This window comes from Trichoderma asperellum, chromosome 2 (genome assembly GCF_020647865.1).
Source record: "Trichoderma asperellum chromosome 2, complete sequence".
Lineage (NCBI taxonomy): Eukaryota > Fungi > Ascomycota > Sordariomycetes > Hypocreales > Hypocreaceae > Trichoderma > Trichoderma asperellum.
Window position 1 is genome coordinate 1,951,949 of NC_089416.1, and position 17,361 is coordinate 1,969,309.

General features: G+C 49.0%; 6 protein-coding genes across 7 annotated transcripts; 2 read left to right on the forward strand and 4 right to left on the reverse strand.

The window, feature by feature from the left end:
* Window positions 1–108: 108 nt before the first annotated feature.
* Window positions 109–3,511, reverse strand: TrAFT101_002959 (uncharacterized protein). The gene is made up of 2 exons (XM_024907640.2): window positions 3,372–3,511; window positions 109–3,309 (listed from the first exon to the last, which is right to left on the reverse strand). Exons 1-2 carry the CDS (start codon window positions 3,441–3,443, stop codon window positions 418–420), a joined length of 2,964 nt encoding a protein of 987 aa, XP_024764077.2. The 5' UTR covers window positions 3,444–3,511; the 3' UTR covers window positions 109–417.
* A 198-nt stretch (window positions 3,512–3,709) lies between these two features.
* On the reverse strand, window positions 3,710–4,861 carry PRF1 (peptide chain release factor 1). Of its 2 annotated transcripts, XM_024907641.2 has the most exons (6): window positions 4,764–4,861; window positions 4,568–4,696; window positions 4,398–4,509; window positions 4,247–4,345; window positions 4,069–4,194; window positions 3,710–4,017 (listed from the first exon to the last, which is right to left on the reverse strand). In XM_024907641.2, exons 1-6 carry the CDS (start codon window positions 4,823–4,825, stop codon window positions 3,907–3,909), a joined length of 639 nt encoding a protein of 212 aa, XP_024764078.2. In that variant the 5' UTR covers window positions 4,826–4,861; the 3' UTR covers window positions 3,710–3,906. The 2 variants fall into 2 exon arrangements, with proteins under 2 accessions (XP_024764078.2, XP_065982855.1); XM_066126748.1 differs by having other exon boundaries at window positions 4,398–4,696.
* A 403-nt stretch (window positions 4,862–5,264) lies between these two features.
* Window positions 5,265–6,752, reverse strand: TrAFT101_002961 (uncharacterized protein). The gene is made up of 2 exons (XM_024907642.2): window positions 6,365–6,752; window positions 5,265–6,243 (listed from the first exon to the last, which is right to left on the reverse strand). The coding sequence occupies exons 1-2, from the start codon at window positions 6,387–6,389 to the stop codon at window positions 5,657–5,659; spliced, it is 612 nt and encodes a 203-aa protein (XP_024764079.2). The 5' UTR covers window positions 6,390–6,752; the 3' UTR covers window positions 5,265–5,656.
* A 229-nt stretch (window positions 6,753–6,981) lies between these two features.
* On the forward strand, window positions 6,982–12,201 carry TrAFT101_002962 (uncharacterized protein). Its single transcript, XM_024903479.2, has 3 exons — window positions 6,982–8,551; window positions 8,613–9,769; window positions 9,831–12,201. The coding sequence occupies exons 1-3, from the start codon at window positions 7,477–7,479 to the stop codon at window positions 11,016–11,018; spliced, it is 3,420 nt and encodes a 1,139-aa protein (XP_024764080.2). The 5' UTR covers window positions 6,982–7,476; the 3' UTR covers window positions 11,019–12,201.
* Window positions 12,202–12,245: 44 nt separating this feature from the next.
* Window positions 12,246–14,769, reverse strand: TrAFT101_002963 (uncharacterized protein). Its single transcript, XM_024910524.2, has 4 exons — window positions 14,379–14,769; window positions 14,244–14,294; window positions 13,800–14,164; window positions 12,246–13,730 (listed from the first exon to the last, which is right to left on the reverse strand). The coding sequence occupies exons 1-4, from the start codon at window positions 14,412–14,414 to the stop codon at window positions 12,740–12,742; spliced, it is 1,443 nt and encodes a 480-aa protein (XP_024764083.1). The 5' UTR covers window positions 14,415–14,769; the 3' UTR covers window positions 12,246–12,739.
* Window positions 14,770–15,386: 617 nt separating this feature from the next.
* On the forward strand, window positions 15,387–17,346 carry TrAFT101_002964 (uncharacterized protein; the record flags this gene model as incomplete). Its single annotated transcript, XM_024907643.2, has 2 exons — window positions 15,387–15,795; window positions 15,983–17,346. 2 exons carry the CDS (start codon window positions 15,387–15,389, stop codon window positions 17,344–17,346), a joined length of 1,773 nt encoding a protein of 590 aa, XP_024764084.2.
* Between the last annotated feature and the right edge of the window lie 15 nt (window positions 17,347–17,361).

Here is a 17,361-nt window from a genome sequence, read left to right on the forward strand (position 1 = left end):
GATGAGACAGATAGCCGCCGCTCGTCTCTCCAGACCCGGTCCCATTCATCAGCCTCTGGTTCTTAGAATAGAAGCACCTGAAATTTCACGGTAGCACCAAGTGGATTGCGACGCATATTTATTTGCATCTACGCGCATGCATAGATCGGCTCCAAGCTCTGGCCAATCGACCACATGTGTGATATAGCTAGTGTGTAGCTGCGAGTAATGATACAGTTTATATATTCTATTCGTCAGATATATTCGCAAGTCCCAGCAGTCGTATTTCCATCCAGCCAGTATATACATGTAGTTTTCTTCAAATCCGATTCCCTTCTTAAAAACGCCCTCGCCTCATGCTTCATGTTTCAAAAATTGCACAGATTCCTTGTCTCTTATGGAAGTCGAGCCGGAAAAAATTGCCATTCACTTTCCGGCCTAAGTCTCAGCTTCCCTTCTCGTATCTGCCCAGGATAAGCGCACCCGCTCTAATACGCGCGCCAGTATATTGATGGATTCATCCTCTTGCATTTCAGCGTAAGCTTCCACAGCCTCTTCGTCAGGCCACGACCAATTCAGTCCGGCTACGCCAATGGCTTCGCGTAGTGACTCCACCTCTCCTTGTTCGAGCATCGGCTCGGCTAAGAGTCGAAAAGCGCATAGAGTTTCAACAAAGTCAGCATATGGCGGCGGCTCGTCCACATCAGACAATGCTTGGACAACGCCAGGCTGCCCCCACTCCTGAATTAACCACTTCAGCAGCTGGGCCATTTGCTGAAACTCGCCCAGATATGCCAAGGAGAGCATGTATTCGTAAGCATGCTCGCTACGAGCTGGGTCCTTTCGCCACATCATCCCTTCTAATGGTTCCAGTTCCTTTGCACCCAGTAACTGCCGTGAATCTCTCTCGTGCAAGAGAAGCTTGTCAAACAGTTCGTTCATTTGAAGGGTAGAAGCTCGTAGGGCACGGAACAAATCCAGGGCTCCTGACTTGTCGTCAAACGTGTCCCAGTGCATAGCATCCCTATGCCTAGATTTCCCATCGTATAAAGGCCACAAGGCGTGGTTTTCTATCTTTAACGAGCCAGACTCCATTTCCGTGGAAAGTTGTCCAAGTTCGCGTTTGGCTATTTTTCGCAAGGTTTTGCTAAATTGGATAAATTGGGGAAGTGTAATCCCAGAGGGTCCATCAAGTTTCTTAATAATATGAAGAGACAGCTTGAGTTGCTGATGAACGGCTATCCTCAAGCCGTAGTGGTGCTGTGATAGATGTTTTAGAATCGCGCCCCAGATGAAGTCGGACAGTGGAGTTCGATCGGTTCCCAGTCGCTGCTCTGCCAGTTCAATAGCTCGTATCATGTACTTCCTCGCTAGTTTGCCCTCTTGCCGTATCATTACTTGGATACAGGCTGATATGAGACTTATGGGCACTTTCTTTAGAGCTTGTACATCCATCTCTTGAGACATTAGACGGTACAAGGCCCCAGTTCCGTCGCTATCATGCAGATATTTCCGCGCCATTTCCATCGATTCCGTGTTGGCTACCAGAATTTGAAGGCAGCTCCCTGTAGGACGGATGCCATCCAGCTGCATCCTTTCATACAGCTGAGATATGCTTGGTGGGCGGATTCGGGCTTTTTCGAATTCGGTAAGATTAGCTTCCTGTGTAGTAGGGAAGTTCAACGCCCTGTCACCTGGCAAAGCTCTTGTATTTTCGTCTGCTTCTCTCTGCGTCAACTTTTCGAACATCGCTGTATATTCCGCCAAGCCGAGCTTGAGCCCAGCTTTGGGGGGGTTTTGGAATCTGTCCCATGCCTCGTGTGCATTGCGCGTGGCTCTAATAGAGGCTTCCCAAATCCCTATCTTTCGGCGCTTCCCTGGTAATATTCGTTGTTGGATTGTCGGTGTCCCATCTGGAGACATTCCCTGCAGGATATCAACAGCGTCGTCATAGTCATTTTTCGCGAATCCGGCCTCTTGCATCAGCACTCCCGCTCGTACAGACCGACTCCAGTTGTCTTCAGGGTCCATTTCTTCGTCCATGCCGTCTCCCGGTCGTAAATATGGGGGCCACGTAGGCGCGTGTCTGACAGAACTATGTATCTCAACGTGATTCTTGGGCATGCCTGCTAATACTGTTCTGATGGCTCGAAATCCCTCCGCATCCACAAGCAGTTGTCGTTTCAATTTGGAGGACACAGCGAGAAGTATCCTTTGTGCTTCCCAAAAGAAAGAATTAGGCAATGACTGCCGAATCGTACGTTTGCGGTGGTCCGAACCAAGTAGCTTGAGGCCATGATTGAACACGGCGCATTGAGCTTGGTAGATCTCTTCTTGTGGCAAGGATGATTCCGCTATAGCCTCGATATACCGGACTGCTAGATCTGCTAGTTTGATGATGAGCCTAGGGTCAAGTCGAATGCAATGGCGTGCAAGCAGGGACATGTTGAGGTTGAAATTTGCCGATCCGAATGCCCCTCTAGGTGGTATATAGAATTTAGCTTTCGATTTGTCTAGTCCATTGCTCGCCGCCTCTGGATACCAAGAACCGCAATAATCGATCAGACGATTGAGGTTGTCGAGGCTAGTAAACCTGGACGATGATCTTAGAAGAAAATGGAAAATAAAGGCCGGCTTGTACGAATCGCGTTCAAGAAACCTTTCACATCGCACATCATCTGTTTTGCCTTCGAGGATATACATGTAATAGGCCAAATCCTCATATGAGTGGCCATTTCGCCGCGCGATACTCATTGCTCTCTCCCATTCATATACAGATGGGAGTAAATCGAGAAGATATTTCTGGCTCGGTTCTTGCGCCGCTGTTTTGCGAATTATCATCTGTAGCAAGATGATTGGAGGTCGAACACTTCGGCTCTCCGCGGCGAGTCTCTTCCAGTACAGGGCATGTTCGTTGGGCTCCAATACTTTCTTTAGAAAGAGGCTGGGTGATCTGTTGCGCCACGCTTCAAGAGTAGCAGAGACGGGCTCAGCTTTGCGGCGGCGTCGTGGGCGCAGGGACTTGTTCAACTGAGTGGAAGTGCCCTGAGCACTGTCGGGATCGATAGGGTCGGTAGAGGTCTCCCTAGGCCGCTGTTGTCGCGTAGGACGGTCCGCTGGAAGCCTATGTTGAAAAGCGTACCGGGTGTCGGAATTATGTGGGTGAATTGCAGCCGCCCGGGAGGCCAGCCGAGAAGATTGGGGTTCAAAAATGCGATCGTCTTGGTCAAATCTGGAAATCTTGCCAGTCTCGTGTCCTTCGGCGACGGCAGATTGAGATGAGGCGAACATCCGGCGGCTGCATCTTTGCAGCAGCGGTCGACAGGCCGTCTGTAGAAATGGCAAAATGTTAGATCTCGGATACCAGCTCGTTAAAATGCAAGGCAACCTACCAAAGATGTTTGGAACAGTTGGCACGGCGCTGGCCGCCTTTGCTCCAACTTCCGTGTTGCATTTCTGAGCATTCCTCCTCATATCTCCAATGCCTCCAACATGGTCAGCAAAGATCCGTCGAAAAAGCCTCTGTCGCGAGAATTGGGCCGCTGGAGGAGTAGCTCAATACAATCGCGAGTCTCCCCAAAAGTTCAAATTCCGTCTGCCATGCAACAATCGGGGCGTGCCCAAAAGTGGGTCCATGGCTGTTCCATCTCCCATACTCCCTCCATATGCCGGACTCTGGTCCGATTAAATCCATTCAGATCAAAACTTCAAAGAAAACGGAAATGAGGCTGTCATTCTTCGATCTGGTCATTTGATTCACAACATGCATTCAAAAGTTTTATGATTTCAAATAGTCTCCAACTATCGTTGTGGAAGAACAGAAAAACGCCCAATGCTTTTTTTACAGTATATCATATTTCACAGATCAGAATAGTACTCTTCGTGGCCAGCCCAAACAAAGAAATCAAACCCCTTTCCAAGTATCTACTACGCATCACTGTCTTTCGACTTCTTCTTCTCGGCCTCCTCTTCCATCTTTTCCTTCCTCTTTTGCACTACTTCCCAGTTGTAAACTCTAGCGGTAGCAACTTCCATAGTCTAAATTCCTCGTCAGCAGCCAACATCTGAATAACCACTATGAACACTTACAGTAATCTGTTCTCGGAGAAAGTCCAAGTCTTCTTCGCAGTTTGACAAGCTGGTCTTAGCCGCTGAAAGTTTCGAGGTTAATAATGTCTCGGCCTCATCAATCGGATAAGAGAGCATAACATTGGCCTATCGCACAGTCAGTTTGGCAACTCAAATGGCCCTAGTACTCCCATCATACCCCTAGCCAAATGTAAACCTCCTCTGTCGGTGGGATATTCGCCTTGGCGTATAGAGTGTCGTTGAGCTCAAAGGTTGTTTCGATGGGATCGGCCGCGTCCTAATTTCAGATATGAGCAGTGTTTCATTGTCGTTGCGCCGTGTGGAAGCACCTTTCGTAGCTTTAAGAATTGCACCGTATCCAGTGTCTTCTGAATATCCGGGATCTTCTCCTTGAGCCCCGTCATCCGACGTTGCAGGTTCAACTCCATGAACTGGTATTTCCTACCGCGGGCTCATTAGCCCCTTTTCCATGGCAACGATCGATATTGACGTAGCTCACGATATCATTTCTTGGAAACTTCGAAGCGTCGGTTCGACATCATCCCGTGTGGAGACGTAATCCTCGACTTTGTCGACAAAGGGAGCGTACGGGATGCCCCTTGGATTGGTAGGGGCATCATCTTTACCACTGCTCTCGAGATGATTAGCACGCCCTGTAGCTTAGACTGACAGCTTGTACCTGTAACCGCGCTTACCTTACGACTGGCTGTTTTTCTGAGCTCGCCATTTTTTCCTGCGCGTGCGTCTCTCGGCGCATGCAATTAGAGGTTTTTGAGGCGACGCTCTGGAGGTTATGCCAGGCCTGACAATTGGCAGGAATAATAGTGGGTAGCTCACCTCGGTGAGGGGCAGATGGCGGGGTTCTTTTACAAGGATATGTCTTCGCAGGATGATTGCAGGGTAAACGAAAACTCGACAGAGACGGTGTATTCTAGACCTGAAAATGAGTAAATGAGTGTAATCAAGTAAATGGATAGCATGTTAAAAAAGAAAATCAAAGTATCTACTATTATTTTAATTAATGTGTTGTCTACTTTTGAATTGTAATAATGCTGCTGTTTTGCAGTTGGCCGCATGTACTGTGAGTTAAAATTACCAACAATTGATAAAAACAATCCCAAGGGAAATGTACAATAAAAGGAAGCTTGAATATTGTGAATAGAGAGAGACACTGTCAAATTTGATAAAATACGTGTATTTTGCTTCTATGATTTTGTAAATCTACCTTGTATTTGAAGAACAGAGCAGATGTCATGTATATGACAGCTAGTACCTACCTTGGGTCTGTAACCAGCTATGGCCATAACGTACGTAAGTGCTCGTTATGGAAATTTTGTATTTCATATCTTCGTGAGAAGAAAATCCGTAAGCTAGTAGTGAGATTTTTATCCTTCATTTCCGAAGAACCGACAGCTAAGTAATATGAGCGCATATATCTCCTCCGCCCACTGCAATCTATATATTATGCATTGGCAACATGCCCCTTGACACAAAAAAAGCTAGCAGCCCAATTCTATGGCCGTATTTGTGTAGTAGACATGAAATAGTGCCCAGGCTATCCCTAAACTCCAGATACTAAGCCAATTTTTCAGTCTGTACGCTTCTTGGGTTCCCGGCTATCAGCTGCGTCGGCTCCATTGGCTGCTGCAGCTGGCGGCGTCTCGGTATCTAATGCGTTGTCATCGTCCCAGTTATCCTCTTCATTCTCATCCCAATTGTCGACCTCCTCTTCGAGAGTCCTGCTCCGGGTCGACGCACTCAGGATTCCCGATTCCTGGCCCTCCCCGAGCTCTACGTCTTCGGTATCTTCGCCCGGGACGGCGTCATAATGCTTGCGCTGTCTTTTTCGCTCAAGCATTCGCTTGTGATACCATGCACAAATTCCAGCTCCGAGTAAACTGCCGATAATGTTTGCAACGATATCATAGAGGTCGAAATCTCGATCGTTGGGGAGGAAACTCTGCACGAATTCGGATCCGATGCCCAGGATGACAGTGCAGACAAGGATAGTCATATTCAAAGTTCTCCGGCGGCTGGTATCAACGATCCAGTAGAAAACGATCGTCAGAAGGAAGAAGGTTACGAAATGGAGGACCTTGTCGTTCACATAGCCGCCGAGCTGCAGAGTAGAGAGACCGGCGTAGCCAGCCAGCAGCAGCAAAAGCAGGAAAACACCTTGAAACGAACATTAGCATCTCCCATCCCAGCGCGCATGGATGCTATTCAGGAACTAGCCCTCATGCAAGGGAGTAAAGCTGTAATGATGCTGTGAGGCCTGAGCCAATGACGTACACACCTGCAAAGGGTAGTCTTATCCGCATGGCTAGAAGGGGTGAGTCGAGCAGGCAGCTCCTAAGATGGTAAAGGTCTGGGCGGTATGACGGCCTGGAGAGCAGCAAAGCTCTCTAGACCACAGGGCTGAATATAGCTTGAGGGTGAAAAGTTTGTATGCAATTGGCGTGGGGAGGTGTTGACATGGAATGCTTTGGCCTGGAAGAGCTGCGGCCACAGGTGGCGCAGGGCGCCTAGATACGTAATGCCTGCCACCAGCTCAGCGTGAGTGAGTGGTGCTACAGCAGGTACCTGTGCCTATGAAGGGCCATTTGGCACGGTTCACCTTTCGTTCACGACCAACGTCTCTGTTGTCTACTGAAGTGGCATGATGTGCGCGGATGAGGGGCATTGTTCAAAATGTCAATAAATATGCTCACAAACTAGCGACCCAGCATAATATCATGCTGAATACCTTATGAATAGTCATTGATGCATGCTATTATGAAGACAGGTACTGGTGGACTGACGTTTTATCACGTGAGACGCTATGTTCAGTGCAGCGCAAAGAAAAAAAGTCGCTGAGCGCAGCGAGGTATGTACCTTGTAAATGCTAATGCCTCTATCCGTAATCTGTAAAAGTACCACAGTGCAGGTCCATGCCTCCAATGACCAGCGCGGCCAGCGAGAAACCTGCAGAAAGCCTGGCAAAGCACGCCTTATCGATATTTCCATGCAGAATCGCCTCTTGCATTGCCCTGCTCCAGCACTCCGGTAGACGCGCCCCATAGCCTGCCTGGTGCTGGTACCACCGCCGGCCCAGCTGCCGCCGACAGTGACCCAGTGTCCGTGGAAAAGTCTCCGCTTTGGGGAAGGGTTCCCCATACGTACAAGCCTCCCAAATCCTCAACCTCACCTCTCGATCCGCAGACAAACCAGGTGATCGCGATCCATCAAAACTCGGCCGGTTCATCTCTGTTTGTCGCGAAATCCTGGGCTCCATCTATATCGATGTCGCTCTTTTGTCCCATGCCGTCTTGAGTTTCTCATTCGCCTCCGGTCCGGCCACACGCGAGCGCATTTGTTGGCGCATGGCGAAAGGGGCCCTGCTGTCGCTTCCATCGCCCGGGGCCCAAAATGTCACTTCCTAATGGCCAGGCGCCCTGGCCGCCGCCTGGGCTGCATCACTCCGGCAGCAGCAGGAATTTGCAGATTCTTGATGATGGTTTGGCGCGTGTAACGACCCCAGTCGACAGTTCGCTGGTGTTGATGCCTGAGGCCACCCTTGATATCGAAGACGAAAGACGACGCGCCCATTTCGCAGACTTGTTTCAAAAATCGGAAGAAAAGATCGCTTTGCTCTTTGCCGACGATGGTTCTTATAATTTGAACGCGATCGAGGCTCTCCGACGATACCCCCCAACCCCTACTATTACCCTCCCCCCAACTACCGACCACGAACCTATTAAAGAGCCGCCACTAAAGAAGGCGAAACGTACAATAAACGAAGATGATTATGATGATGACGACGAAGATGAGGATGACGAGGATACTGCGTCCGCCGTACCCAAACCTCAGAGCGCGGCTGCTGCCTCAAATACATTGTTATCGCCGAAATCGGGCAATTCTCCGGTACTATCGGCCACTTCACCTGGCAGAATAGCAGATAAAGCAAGATCTCAGGATGGCTCACAGACCAAAAGCAAGCCTGGAGATGATGATCCGATCAAGCAGCTTGACGATGTGAGGATAGCGACAGAAGCCGCCGCCCGACGGAGCTTCCATACCATTATATATACTTTGGAGAATGACCGAACAGCCATGCTTGAACAGCAGCAGCTGGAGGACTCTGAGAAGCAGCTCCAAGCCGAGATGGAGAATAATAACAATGCGAATGTGACGGGGTCGCAGGCTGCGAATCAAGGCTCTCTAAGTAGCGCGAACCTCGGAGCGTCGAGTCTCACTCTCAAACATCTCATTGCCAGGATAGATATGAAGAGAGACCAAGTAAAGGCTTCAGATGCTGAGCTTAGACTTCTTATGAACGAAGTTCGAAAGAATCGCAGCAAATGGGCAAGCGAGGATAATGTTAACCAGGAAGAGCTGTACGAAGCTTTAGAAAAGGTGTTGACGGAGCTCAAGGCGCATACGGAGTATTCAACGCCGTTTCTCACTCGTGTCAACAAGAGAGATGCTCCCGATTACTATAATTGTATGGCCGGATTCCGTCTTTGCCCCCCCTCTCCCATAAACGTATACTAACAAGGTTACAGTTATCAAAAACCCAATGGATCTAGGCACAATGACTAAGAAGTTAAAATCACTCTCATACAAGTCAAAGACAGAATTTGTGGTTGATCTCAATCTTATTTGGGATAATTGCCTGAAGTATAATCAGGATATGAACCATCCTCTTCGCCGAATGGCCAACGGTATGCGGAAAGAGGCTGAAAAGCTGATTCCTCTCATACCGGATCTTACCATTCGATCTCGCGCCGAAGTTGAAGCTGAGGAACGGCGGAAGCAAAACGGTGGCGAGGATGACGGTGGCGAAGATTCTGATGATGAACCTATCATGTCTTCCCGTGGCCGTAAGGCAACAACCAAGGGAGCCAATAAATCAAGAAAAGCTCCCAATGACCCAAAAGAAGATACTCCTGTGGTTGACCAGAAGCACATCCTACAAGTAAATGGGTTGCTGGGTAAGCTAGGTCGTGAAGGCTCGGAAATAGATGGAAGCAATGGCTTTGCTACACCTCCCATTGCTGGCTCTATTACTCCCGGCGGAGCGAACGGACCATCCGGAATTACAAGCAACGCTGATGCTATGGATATTGACGGTCCTAGCATTAATGGAATGAGTTTGAACCAAGCATTTGGCCAGGCTGCTGAACAAGCTTATGAAGATGAAGAGTATAAAATCTGGAAGCAAAGCACAAAGAAAGATCGAGCTCTCACCGCTAAAGAACGCTTCTTGCTCTTCAAAGATAACAAGCTCAGCGCGGACTCACCTGCCCTGCTCAGAAGCAAAGCTGGCATGCGAAGATTTTTGGCTCGTCAAAAGGAGGCGGAGCTGACCAACAGCACTGAATTTGATGATTCCGCGAAAAAAGCTAAAGATGTTCCAAATAAAGCGCCTGAGACGCTAGCTGAAGGTATTGAAGAGGAAAAAGAGCAAGTGATCCCCGATTATTATATACCGTTGAGCAGTATCCCGGATATTCCTTCAAAGTTGCAATGGATGGAAGACGGCGAAGGTCAGGTCATTAACCAGCACGAAGAGTTTCTTCGACTCGTGCCGCCCAATTCATTTGTTTCACCTCAAAGTAAATTCACGAAAAAGATGGACGAAAATATCCGACAGATACAAGAAACAAGGAAACTAGCAACAAAAATATCCGTCATCAAACAAATGCAGGTTCAGTCTCAGGTAAGAAAGTTCCCAATGAAGATTTAAGGAGGTTTGCTGCAGTAAGCTCACAGTAGTATAGGTTTATACGAACCAATTTCCAAAGTCAAACTCCGAACCATTTAGAGAATTGGATATTGAGCCGCATTTTATCGCAGACGATGGCCCAATAATGGCCACTGAAACCTGCCAGAATGCTCTGAAGCGCTCTATTGCCAAAATTCTCTATACTACTGGGTTCGAGGAGCTGCAGCCTTCTGCCGTAGATGCTTTTACGGGAATTGCAGCCGATTATTTCCAAAAGCTGGTCAGGACATTCAACGTCTATCGCGAGGCTGAAAAGAAAACGGTTCAGATTGGCGGCGAGACAGTGGTACAGCCCCGTTTCACGACAGAGGAAATGATTCTACACACTCTTGACGAAAACGGGCATGATATTGCATCTCTGGAGAGCTATACTAAAGAGGAAGTTGATAGGTTGACAACTAAGCTCAGCGCTTTGCACGACAGAATGAAGTCCCATTTAGCAGATCTTCTCCGCCCGGCGCTTACGGCAGATGCTGGCGAAGACGGTGCTGGTGCTTTCAATGACGGCAGCGATCAGTTCACCAGCGGAGACTATGCTGAGGATCTTGGGATCGATTACTTTGGCTTCCGTGCTCTTGGATTGGACAAGGAAATGGGCCTCGATTTTGTGTCGGTACCATTCCACTTACTGCAGAGTAGAGTGCGTAACCAGTACCAGATGCAATCGCAAGCCTCTGGCGGGTCAAGCAGTGAAATCTTCGAAACACTGCCCAATTCTGAGCCTGTTACGAAAGAGAATATTCAACACCAAGTCGGGCTTATCAAGAACTTCTTTCTGGCCAAGCTCCACGCCAATGGCGACCAACCTTTGGTTGAAGATGAAGATCTGCCTACCAAGCAACGCAAACCTCGCCCTCGTCTTGGTGCAAGCGGCAAAATTATTTCCGCTCAGAAGCGGCCACCCAAGGAGCAGTTGGCGCTTGCCAAGAAGAAAAAGAAGCTGGAGGCTGCTGCAGCTGAGGCTCGACTGAATGCGTCTCCCGTGAAAGGCGGGGCTGTTAATGCAACTGCAGTGAAGAAAACGCCTACGCCCATGCCGAATGGTGCCGTTCCCAACCCAGCGCTCTTGGCTCTGGCACCAAGCATGGAGCGTACGGACAGTATGCAAAGCCAGGGTGGCATGAGCCAAACTGACAAAGATGACACTACTGGCATGATGAGCCCAGAGAGCATTGCGCAGTAGTAATGGGAAGCATTTGGCTCTAGACTACCCAAGACTTGAGGGTCACTTTGTCTTATCTTATTAATATTTGTACATACACAACACACTTTATACGACCTGTTCGACGATATTCGTCAACTATGATGGCCCCTTTACGTTGATCCATCGATACGGAACAACCCCCATCGTGGAATCAAGCACTTCAAGGAATTCTCAGCTGGAATTTGTGTTATTAAATGTATATCCAACACTCTAATGCGTTTTCAACTTTCTAATGATCTCAAACTCTTCGCCCCGATATACCCCTATAAGACCTGGGGCAGTGACTGGGAAGTCTTGTTCTTCCTTTTTTTCTTCTTTTCTTCCTTCTTCCTTCTACTACTTTATTCTACTTCCAATCAAAGTCTCCGTCTCCTCTTGAATTGGTCGGTCTTATTCTTTGTGCGGCGTTTGATACGGGTATGATTGGAAAATGCCCTTGCGTCCAAATAAAGCGAGAGAGGATGATATCCCTATTGCCATTATTGCGACCTTTGCAATGACCTGTGGGAAAACCGAAAATTGAGATCGATAAAACAAACAAAAAATACGCGCTACGATTATCCAAAGTTAAGTTTCAACATACAAAAGGCGGAGCAATTACATGGTTGCTATCGCCATTACGAAAAAAACAGGGAGGTGGGTGGGAAGGGGTAGGAGAGAGAAGAGAACGACAAGCAGGGAGATATGTGGACGTTTTGATGCAATTCATTTGGGGTGGCAAGATTTATTGGTTTTGGTTTTTCTTCTTCTTAATTATGTCCTCACTTGCGCAGTTCGCAGTTCGCAATTCTCCTTATTATTATTACATTCTCTTTTTTTTTTCTTTAACAAAAAACCCCCCCTTTGTGTTGTCATTACATTGTCCTTCCTGGTACGGGGGTTCTAGAGTATCGAATACTATTACGAGAGAGAGATTTTGGTTGTTTGATTATATTTGGTTTCCCCCCCGGACCTTGGCCGCTTAGATGAAAAAGGGCCTTTCTTGGTCAATCGATTGCTTCGCTTGTTTCCGCCTTCGTCCCTTCTTTTTATGTCATGTGTTACGCCTAATTCTTTGATCCCAGAGTAGGGGATGAGTAAAAAGGGTGGCGGGTATGGGGGAAAACGGGTAGAGAGTAATATTAGCAGATAGGCAAAATACACAGCCTTTGATGACCTGAATTTCGCGAGTGAATAGTAAAAGAAGCGAGCGTAAGAATTCCACTACCAGATATGAAAATGATGAGTACGGCGGCAATTGGATTCACTAGTATGCAAAATTCAGACAAAAATAATCATACGGAGAACAGTCTTTTTCTCTTCTTATTTGCCTACTTGTTGAAGCAGGGATATAGGTCAACACCCATTGTCGACGTTGAATATTTTTTGGTACATAAAAGATTTGTATGCCTCAGTCAATCCTCCCAAAAGTTTGCCCAGTCAAAAGAAAACTCCTCTTCCACTCATTTCCGGTTGAAATGGAAAAAATTATAAACGTACGCCAGCCCTTCATGAATAAATAAAGAAAAATTGCAAAGTTGTTGAACCTTTCGCCGATTTTTTGGGATTTTTTTTTAAATGGCTTCCGTCTCATCTCATGTTAAATGCTGAGGTGGACTTGATTTTTTTGGTTCTCCATTTTAATTATTTTGGTATCTGTTGGTTTTCATGCTCAATGATTTAAATCAAAAATATTTTGTTTGGTCACCAGCATCTTGCACTTAGATGCCAGCATCCAGGCGCCAGCCCTCAACGGGGAGAGGGAAGGTGCTCGTCCAAGCAGCAATCTCCTTCTGGAGCTCGTTGATCTTGGCAATCTTGCCGCTGGCAACCTCGGTCTTGAAGTCCTTGAGTCTGTTGGCACCCTTGGGAAGGGAAGCCTGAGTCTCAACGCAGATCTTGATGGCCTGGTCAATGTACAGGGCGACGCGCTCAAAGTCCTTCTCTCCGAAGCCACGGCTGGTCATGGCAGGGGTACCAATACGGATACCGCAAGGAGTCAGAGCGCTCTTGTCTCCGGGAATGGCGTTCTTGTTGCAGGCAATGTTGATCTGCTCAAGGACAGCCTCAACACGGGCGCCATCAAGGTTGAACTGACGAAGGTCGAGGAGGACCATGTGGCTGTCAGTGCCGTCAGCAACGAGCTTGTGGCCGAGCTCCTTGAACTTGACCTCCAGGGTCTTGGCGTTGGAGATAACCTTCTCCTGGTAGGCCTTGAACTCAGGGGTCTGAGCCTGCTTGAGGGCAACAGCCAGAGCAGTGATGGTGTGGTTGTGAGGACCACCCTGGTGGCCAGGGAAGACGGAGAAGTTGATAGGCTCCTCAAGGTTATAGAGGGTCTCCTTGCCAGTCTTGGCATCAACAGAGCGGACACCCTTTCGGAAGAAGATCATGGCTCCTCGAGGACCACGGAGAGACTTGTGGGTGGTGGTGGTGACGATATCAGCCCACTGGAAGGGAGAAGGAATGGCCTCAGCAGCAATAAGACCAGAGATGTGAGCCATATCGACAACCAGGTAGGCGCCAACGGAGTCAGCAATCTTGCGCATGCGCTCGTAGTCGATCAGACGGCAGTAAGCGGAGGTACCGGCAACAAGGACCTTGGGGCGGTACAGGATAGCGTTCTGCTGGAGCTGGTCGTAGTCGATGATACCAGTCTCGAGGTTGACACGGTAGGGCATGGTCTCGAAGTAGGTAGAGACAGCGGAGATCCTAACGGCAGACTGTTAGTCGAAGAATCATCACTGAGATACGCCATGTAAAGCTTCGTCTATGGCTTACTTTCGCTGGGGGGTCTGGTAGCCGTGGCTCAAGTGGCCACCATGGGGCAGGTCGAGACCCATGAGACGGCCGTGAGGAGGCATGATAGCCTGGTAGACCTGCAGGTTGGCAGGGCTGCCACTGAGGCACTGGACGTTGACACCCCACTTCTCGTGGTCGAGGTGGAAGGCATCGAGAGCACGGCGCTGGCAGAGCAGCTCGATCTGGTCAATGTGCTGGTTGCCACCATAGTAACGAGCACCGGGGTAGCCCTCAGAGTACTTGTTGGACATGGGAGAGCCCAGGGCATCGAAGACGGCGCGGGAGGTGATGTTCTCGGAGGCAATGAGAACAATGGACTCGCGCTGACGCTGAACCTCATCTTTCTGCAAGCTGTTTGTTAGCCAATGCTTCAAGCTCGAGAGAGCAGAGTCATGGTGGGTATCCAAGTGGCAAAGAACGTACCATGATGGCCGCAACCTCGGGGTCAGACTCGAGAAGAGACTTCTCAAGCATCTACATAGTAAATCAAGTTAGCATATTGCTTGAATTCTCACGAAGTTGGGCCTCTTGCTGGCAAGAAGCGCCGAACAAACGAACCTCCTTGTGGCTGGCCGACAGAGCGTAGGTAGACATGGTGGATATCGATTGTGGGATGGGAATCGACAGTGAAGCAGAGGCCAAGAGGACAAATTGACCACGGGATTGATTCCTTCAGAGGGAAGATGAAGAAGAAGCAAGAGAAATAAGGTGGTGAGGAAAAAGAAAGAAAAAAAATGCGCCGACTAAAATTTTCCGTGGCGCTTTGTAGATAGCACAAGCAAATGCGGCGAGATCGGATAGCGGGGAGTCAGGCGTGGGGCACAGCCTGTGCGAATCAGCGACAGCCGTGCCCATTGCGGCAGCTTATGGCGCCTGGGAGCTGCTGAGGGGCACGGCGGTCCACTGTAAATTCACCAGCTATTCGGTGTGCCTGGCAAAAGCTGCTGTCATTCTCATTTGTCGCCGGTTTTTTGGCGCCTTTTTCTTGCTCGCAGTCCGTCCTACGCGGCAATTAATATCTCAACCTGTGAACCCGCCTTAGAGCGATAACGGGTTGAAGCTGCAGGGCTAGCATGGTGTGCAGCACCAGATAGGTATAGCGAGGATGCAGGAATACTGAAAATTTTGCCTCTTGCCAGATGGAGTAGGTACCAGGCAATGTAGATTTATACTGGGAGTGTAAATACATGTGCTGATGATACCCAAGTAGACGTGCCCAAGTTAGTAAGAAGCACTGAAATCATCTTCTTTGTCTCCAAAAAACTAAGAGCTTGTAATCATCTCGATGCCAGATTAGTAGGTTAACAGTAAAGTTACTATGTTATCAATCAAGGACCAGGTATCTCTCGCCCAGCAGTCAGTTTGCGTCGTCTCAAAAAAGCAAAACCAGGCACCCGCTGTGGCTCAGCCCCACAGCCACACATCGTCATCTGTGGCGCATCCCCCATACCATACAGCAAGCCCTGGACTGTATTATGTATATTAACACGATACCACACCTATGATAGCCCGTATTAATCGTGCCGCGTAATACCAAACAAAACTCTTCCCCCAAAAAGGGTCACAATGGGCTGGCCATACCACTTCCTGACCCTCTCCCAGGAACAAATCCTCCTCCGCCGCCACACCATCGACTATTATGCCAGCGTAGCCCATTACTCAGCCTTGTCCCCAGCAGTGGTCTTCATCCTCCTCCGCCTCATCCAGCGTGCTGCGCGACCCATACGCCGTCTTGGGGGGTATGATGATATTGATGACCGTGGCCAGTATGCTCATGTCCCTGGGACGCCTACCCTCAAGGCTCAGCATAATAGTACGCTCGGCACGTTAGCGGCACGGTGGAGGGCCGTGCGGTGGTGGTTTGGCGACGATGTCGTCTTCTTGGGTGTAAGTTGGGGACAGAGAGATGAGTGGCTGCTGGGGCTTGGTTGGATGAGCTGGTTACTCGTTCTCTGTGTTTTGGGGACCGGAGAAGGTCAGTTTTGCTCCTTGATCTTACTTTATACAGTCATTTCTATAGTTCTGCGTTCTTTTCTTTTCTTTTCTCTCTCTACCATCTCATACCCCCCCACTCATACATTTTCATTATGAGTCTCTCATTTCACTCTCACATAACATATACATACTCATCCATGAAACCATAACTGATTCAACAACAACAGACTACCTTCACTTCACCAAGCGCTTCGGCAGCATTGCAATCTCACAACTCCCCATCCAGTACCTCCTCGCCCTCAAAGCGCTCAACCCTTACGCCTACGCCTTCAACTCGTCTCATGAGCACATCAACCGCTATCACCGCGTCCTCGGCCGCGTCACATACACTCTCGTCATCTGTCACGTCATCCTGTACAACATCTTCTTCATCTTGTCCGGCATCTGGCTCAAGCGCTTCTTCGCGCCAGTCGTCTTCTGCGGAGTTGTGGCCATGCTTGGCTTTGACGGTTTGATTGGTACTGCGCTACGCCGTGTGAGGAATTACTCGTATCGCATCTTCTTCATCACACATCTGGGCGTTGCTTTGCTCGCTCCCGTGCTGCTCTTTTTCCATGCTCATTCCGCCCGCCTATACGCTGCCGAGAGCATTATTGTATTCCTTGTGGATCTCGCGGTTCGAAGAGCAGGCATAACGCATGCAGCGTCGACATTCGAGGCAATCCCAGGAACAAACCTCATCAGAATCTCCGCTCCCATGCCCTCCCATAAGATTGAAGAGTTCCGCTCCCGACCAGGCTCTCACATATATCTCAGTCTCCCCCCTAAAGGTAGAACCACAAAGCACCCTGCCTCCAAGTCGTTCATATTCGACTTTCTTTTCAACCCATTCACGGTTGCTTCCGCTAGCGAAGACAGCCAAAGCATCACACTAGTCGCTAGGAAGCGAGCTGGCCCCATGACGGATATCCTCTCACAATTTGCCTCCTCGACTTCGTCTCTCTCCTCTGAGAGCGACAACAAAATCACACTCGCCATAGAAGGTCCCCATGGTGCTGTAGGCAAGCACTTTCAACATCTTCTCACCTGGGGCGCCTCCCGCATCCTCCTTATTGCTGGTGGCGTAGGAGCAACTTTCATCATTCCGCTGTATCACGCTCTCCAGCGAGAGCTCCCATTAGCTCACGCCCAGTTCATCTGGGCCATCCGCTCGGCTGGCGACGCCACTTGGGCCTCAACTGACAATGGCTTCGAGAAATCCCTCCTTGATGATGATAATGTTCATCTCTATCTCACGGAGAATATCAATATCTTTCATAACGATGACCATAGCCACGATGGATCTATTGAGCTCGGAAACATGAGCAGAGCGTCGTCGCGCCAACAGCGTTCCGCCGCAAGCAGCCACAACAGCAGGCGTCCCAATATTCAAAAGATTATAGATGGCGTATTCTGCCACAGTGTAGATGAAAAGGTTGCCATCCTAGTCTGCGGCCCAGAGGAAATGAGCAGGGAGGTACGACGGCGGATAGGGCCGTGGGCGAGAAAAGGCCGTGAAGTGTGGTGGCATAATGAAAGCTTTGGGTGGTAACGACGTTGTTCTATT